This window comes from Melopsittacus undulatus, chromosome 26 (genome assembly GCF_012275295.1).
Source record: "Melopsittacus undulatus isolate bMelUnd1 chromosome 26, bMelUnd1.mat.Z, whole genome shotgun sequence".
NCBI lineage: Eukaryota > Metazoa > Chordata > Aves > Psittaciformes > Psittaculidae > Melopsittacus > Melopsittacus undulatus.
The window spans coordinates 483,287-489,565 of NC_047552.1; the positions used below are offsets into that span (position 1 = coordinate 483,287).

The following is a 6,279-nucleotide window of genomic DNA, read 5'->3' on the forward strand; positions in this document are numbered from 1 at the left end:
AACCCATTTTTCCCTAATTTCTCGTCATTTTACCCAATTTTCCCCTCATTTTACCCGATTTTCCCTCTTTTCCCCCCATTTCCCTTCATTTTCCCCTCATTTTCCTTCATTTTCCCCCATTTCCCCCTCATTTTCCCCCATTTTACCCAATTTCCCCTAATTTTCCCCAATTTCCCCTTATTTTACCCCATTTCCCCTCATTTTTCCCTCATTTCCCCTCATTTTACCTCATTTCCCCCTCATTTTTCCCTCATTTCCACTCACTTTACCCCATTTCCCCCTCATTTTCCTTCATTTTAACCCATTTTCCCCCATTTCCCCTCAGTTTACCCCATTTCCCCTCATTTTTCCCTCATTTCCCCTCATTTTACCTCATTTCCCCTCATTTTTCCCTCATTTCTCCTCATTTTACCCCATTTCCCCCTCATTTTCCTTCATTTTTCCCTCATTTCCCCCTCATTTCCCCTCATTTTCCTTCATTTTAACCCATTTCCCCTCATTTCCACTCACTTTACCCCATTTCCCCCTCATTTTCCTTCATTTTAACCCATTTTCCCCCATTTCCCCTCATTTTACTCAATTTCCCCCTCATTTTACCTCATTTCCCCTCACTTTACCCCATTTCCCCCTCATTTTTCCCTCATTTTAACCCATTTTCCACTCATTTCCCCCCAATTTTCCCTCATTTTACCCCATTTCCCCTCATTTTACCCCATTTTCTCTCATTTTAACCCATTTCCTCCTCATTTCCCCCTCATATTAATCCATTTCCCCTCATTTCCCCCTCATTTTCCCCTCATTTTCCCCCATTTCCCCCTTACCTCTCCCCCTCCATCCGGACGAGTCCAAGTGCCCCCGGGGGGAGGGGGGGGGTGCAGGGGGGGGGGGGCGGTGCAGCAGTGGGCGTGTCCCCTCCCGGCCCCGCCCCCCGGGCCGTACCACGTGCCCGGAAGCGGGGGGGGGGGGGTCACGGGGTCCCCAGCGGGAGGGTGAACGCCAGGAAGTCCCCCCACGCCCCCCACCGCGCGCGCTGCGTTTGGAACAGCCCAAGCCACGCCCCCAACCCCACCCCCCACACACCCAACCCCACCGCGGAGCGGCGCACGTCTGGGGGGGGCGGATAGGGGGGTATATGGGGGGGGTATAGGGGTGTATAGGGGGATATAGGGGTGTGTATATAGGAGTATATAGGGGGAATATATAGGGGTGTATAGGGGGATATATAGGGGGATATAGGGGTGTGTATATAGGGGGATATAGGGGTACATATAGGGGTTTGTATAGGGGGATATAGGGGTGTGTATATGGGGGTATATAGGGGGATATAGGAGTGTGGATATAGGGGTATACATAGGGGTATATAGGGGTATACATAGGGATACAGATAGGGGTATATAGGGGGATATAGGGTACAGATACGGGTATATAGGGGTATGTATAGGAGGATACAGGGTACAGATAGGGGTATATAGGGGTATGTATAGGGGTATATAGGGGGATGTAGGGGGGTATATAGGGGTACAGATAGGGGTGTATAGGGGAACGTATAGGGATATATGGGGGGATATAGGGGGGTATAGGGGGATGTATAGGGGTATATGAAGAGATATAGGGGGGTGTATAGGGGTGTATAAGGGTATATAGGGATACAGATAGGGTGATATAGGGGGATGTATAAGGGTATATGGGGGGATATAGGGGGTTGTATAGGGGTGTATAAGGGTATATAGGGATACAGATAGGGGTATATAGGGGGATGTATAGGGATATATGGGGGAAATATAGGGGGGTGTATAGGGGTATATAGGAGTATGTATGGGGATGTATAGGGGGGTATAGAAGCGGGATATAGGAGTATGTAGGGGGGATATAGGGGTGTGTATATAGAGGAATATAGGGGGATATGGGGGGGTATATAGGGGACACATGGGGGTATGGGGGGGGTGGGGAGGAACAGGGAGAGAGAAGGGGGGGAACACCTGAGTTAACAATGGAACCTTCCAGACACCCCCATAGACACACATAGACCCCTAGGGATGCCTTATACCCCCATACCCCCCATAGCCCCCATAACCCCTATAACCCCCATACCCCCCATACCCCCCATACCCCCATACCCCCCATACCCCCCATACCCCCCCAGCCCCATAGCTGCCCCATAGCTGCCCCATAGCCCTCATAGCCCCCCATAGAGCCCCATACCCCCCATACCCCCATACCCCCCCAGCCCCATAGCTGCCCCATAGCTGCCCCATAGCTGCCCCATAGCTGCCCCATAGCACTCACAGCTGCGGATAAGAGGCTGTTCCCCATAGGGAGGCACCACGAAGGCCTCACGGAAGAACCAGACAACATTGACCAGCCACAGGAAGGGCAGGAGAGCAAAGCCCCCTATGGAACACAGCCTATGGGGCAGCTATGGGGCTGGGGGGGCTATGGGGGTATGGGGGGTATGGGGGGTATGGGGGTATGGGGGGTATGGGGGTATGGGGGGTATGGGGGGTATGAGGGTATGGGGGGTATGGGGGTATGGGGGGTATGGGGGGTATGAGGGTATGGGGGGTATGGGGGTATGGGGGGTATGGGGGTATGGGGATATGGGGGTGGCTATGGGGCGCTATGGGGGATATGGGGCGGTTATGGGGTGGATATAGGGCAGATATGGGGCTATGGGGAATATGGGGGCTATGGGGGAGCTATGGGGCTATGGGGGGTATTGGGGCTATGGGGGGCTATGGAGCTATGGGCAGTATAGGGGGATATGGGGGCTATGGGTCAGCTATGGGGCTATGGGGGCAATAGGGGGATATGGGGTATATGGAAAATATGAAGCATATGGGGGGATATGGGGGAGTCTATGGGGGGTCTATGGGGAGAAAAAAGGGGTCCATAGGGACACTATAGGGGTCTATGGGTGGTTATGGGGGGGAAAGGGGGTCTATGGGGGTCTAAGGGGACATGTGGGGGTTTATAGGGGATCTATAGGGAGTCAATGGGGATCTATGGGGATCTATGGGGGTCTATAGTGATCTATGGGTCTCTATGGGGCTCACCCAGGTAGTACTTCCTGCACAGCTCCAGTTTATCCTCATTGGAGACACGTTCCAGGTTCATCTGCACCCACAGATCAGAGCCGGGACCCACAACTGCCCCATAACTGCCCCCCCCGACCCATAACTGCCCCCCCTGCCCCACAACTGCCCCTCCCGCCCCACAACTGCCCCACAACTGCCCCTCCTGACCCACAACTGCCCCTCCTGACCCATAACTGCCCCACAACTGCCCCTCCTGCCCCACAACTGCCCCTCCCGCCCCACAACTGCCCCACAACTGCCCCCCCCTGACCCACAACTGCCCCTCCTGCCCCACAACTGCCCCTCCCGCCCCACAACTGCCCCACAACTGCCCCTTCCTGCCCCACAACTGCCCCCCCTGCCCCACAACTGCCCCCCCAGACCCACAACTGCCCCCTCAGCCCCACAACTGCCCCCCCTGCCCCACAACTGCCCCCCCAGACCCACAACTGCCCCTCCTGCCCCACAACTGCCCCACAACTGCCCCCCCAGGCCCACAACTGCCCCCTCAGCCCCACAACTGCCCCTCCTGCCCCACAACTGCCCCCCCTGCCCCACAACTGCCCCTCCCTGCCCCACAACTGCCCCCCCAGACCCACAACTGCCCCCCCCTGACCCACAACTGCCCCCCCAGACCCACAACTGCCCCCTCAGCCCCACAACTGCCCCTCCTGCCCCACAACTGCCCCCCCAGCCCCACAACTGCCCCCCTGCCCCACAACTGCCCCCCTGCCCCACAACTGCCCCCCTGCCCCACAACTGCCCCCCCAGCCCCACAACTGCCCCCCCAGACCCACAACTGCCCCCCCTGCCCCACAACTGCCCCCCCCAGCCCCTCCCCCCCTCTGTGCCCCTCCCCCCCCCCCGTTCCCCTCCCCCCTCCGTTACCTCCGCTCCGCCGCCGCTCCCAGCCCCGAGCAGCACTTCCGCTTCCGGCCCCGCCCCTTCCGCCTCTGCCGCTCGGCCAATGGGAGCGCGGGGAGGGAGGAGCCAAGGGGGGATCCGGGACGGGATTGGACAGAGCGGGGACGGGGGCGTGGCCATAGACACGGGGGCTGGGAAGGGGCGGGGCTAGAGCGAAGGGGGGGTTACCATAGAGACGGAGCAGCCAATGGGAGCGCAGAGAGGAGGGGGCGTTGCCATAGAGAAGGGTGCGTGGCCAATGGGGACGAGACTCTGGGAAGGGGCGGGGCTAGAGCGGAGGGGTTACCATAGAGACAGAGCAGCCAATGGGAGCGCAGAAGGGAGGGGCCGAGTGCAGAGGAGGCGTTGCCATAGAGACGGGGGCTGGGGAGGGGCGGGGCTAGCGCAGAGGGGGGGTTGCCATAGAGACGGGACAGCCAATGGGAGCGCAGAGGGGAGGGGCCGAGCGCAGTGGGGGCGTTGCCATAGAGACGGGGGTGGGAAGGGGCGGGGCTTGAGCGAAGGGGCGGGGTTGCCATAGAGACCGGACAGCCAATGGGAGTGAAGAGGGGAGGGGGCGAGCGCAGAGATGGGCGTTGCCATAGAGACGGGGCAGCCAATGGGAGAGCAGACGGGGCGTGGCCATAGAGACGACGGGCTGGCCAATGGGGATGGGACCCTGAGGAAGGGGCGGGGCCAGCGCGGAGGGGAGGGGTTGCCATAGAGACGAAGCAGCCAATGGGAGTGCAGAGGGGGCGTCGCCATAGAGACGACGGCTTAGCCAATGGGGACGAGACTTTGGGAAGGGGCGGGGCTAGAGCTAAACGGAGGGGTTGCCATAGAGACAGAGCAGCCAATGGGAGAGCAGAGGGGAGGGGGCGAGCGCAGAGGGGGCGTTGCCATAGAGATGGGGCAGCCAATGGGGACGGGACTCTGGGGAAGGGGCGGGGCCAGGAGGCGTAGTGGGGGTGTTACTATAGAGACGGGGCAGCCAATTGGAGCACAGATTGGGGCGTTGCCATAGAGACGGGGATTGGCCAATGGGGACGGGACTCTGGGGAGGGGAGGGGCTAGAGTGAAGGGGAGGGGTTACCATAGAGACTGAACAGCCAATAGGAGCGCAGAGGGGGCGTGGCCAGCGAGGAAAGGGGGCGGAGTCCTCGAACAAAGAGGCGGGGCCTCGTTTATTGTGGGCGGAGCCTCCGGGTACAGAACCGCCCCCCTCTCCCCCCCAATGGGTGTCCATGCTCGGTGCAGGCTCCGCCTCCGGCGCTTCCCCATTGGCTGCCGGCGGCTCCAGGGCTGCCCATTGGCTCCTGGGTCTCCTGTCCCCATTGGCTGGGGGGTGGTGTCCGTTGAGTGGTCCTTGGTCCTCATTGGCTGGGGCCTTCCTGGCTTCCCATTGGTTGGGGGCTGGTGCCCATTGAGTGTTCCTGGCTCCGGATTGGCTGGGGGACACCTCCAGCCTCACATCTCCCCCTATGGTCCTGCCCCACATCCCCTATAGACACCTTCAGCCCCATATGTCCCAATGGTCCAGCCCCATATCTCCTTATAGTTTGGCCCCACATCCTCCTATGGCTCAGACCCACATGTTCCAGCCCCACATCTTCATATGTACACCTCCAGGCCACATACATCAATGTTTCAGCCCCACATGTTCCATAGTGCCCCACATCTATGGGTCAGCTCCACATATTGCAATAGTTCAGTCCCACATCTCTCAGTGGGTCAGCCCCACATATGTCAATGTTCCAAATCCACATCCTCCTATGGACACCTTTAGACCAACATATCTTAATGGTTCAGTCTTACATACATCAATGTTCCAGCCCCACATCTCTCAGTGGTGCAGACCCACATCTATGGGTCAGCCCCACATCTATGTTCCATATCCACATGTCAATGTTTCAGCCTTACATACATCAATGTTCCAGGTCCACATGTTCCATAGTGACCCACATCAATGGTTCAGCCCCACATGTTCCAGCCCCACATCTCTCTATGGGTCAACCCCACATACTGCAATAGTTCAGACCCACATCTCTGGGTCATCCCCACATGTCCTGCTATGGGTCAGCCCCACATCTATGGGTCAGCCCCCCAAGTGTGACCCACATCTATGGGTCAGCCCCATAGTGCCCCACATATCTCAATGGTTCAGTCTTACATACATCAGTGTTTCAGCCCCACATGTTCCAGACCCACATGTCCTGCTATGGGTCAGCCCCACACATTGCAATGGTTCAAACTGACATATCTCTATGTTCCAGACCCACATACATCAATGGGTCAGCCTTAC

General features: G+C 58.3%; 1 protein-coding gene across 1 annotated transcript; it reads right to left on the minus strand.

Moving 5' to 3' along the window:
- Nucleotides 1-886: 886 nt before the first annotated feature.
- On the minus strand, nt 887-4,019 carry PSENEN (presenilin enhancer, gamma-secretase subunit). The gene is made up of 4 exons (XM_034072341.1): nt 3,963-4,019; nt 3,054-3,114; nt 2,287-2,391; nt 887-1,107 (listed from the first exon to the last, which is right to left on the minus strand). Exons 2-4 carry the CDS (start codon nt 3,112-3,114, stop codon nt 968-970), a joined length of 306 nt encoding a protein of 101 aa, XP_033928232.1. The 5' UTR covers nt 3,963-4,019; the 3' UTR covers nt 887-967.
- Nucleotides 4,020-6,279: the final 2,260 nt, after the last annotated feature.

Excerpts from the sequence above, each read along its gene's own strand:
- PSENEN (XM_034072341.1), bottom strand. The coding sequence starts at position 3,114 with ATGAACCTGGAACGTGTCTCCAATGAGGATAAACTGGAGCTGTGCAGG. Across the intron at positions 2,392-3,053 it reads GTGCAGGAAGTACTACCTGG|GGGGCTTTGCTCTCCTGCCC; the intron begins GTGAGCCCCATA and ends TGTGTTCCATAG. Across the intron at positions 1,108-2,286 it reads ACAGCCTCTTATCCGCAGCT|ACGTGCGCCGCTCCGCGGTG; the intron begins GTGAGTGCTATG and ends CGCCCCCCCCAG.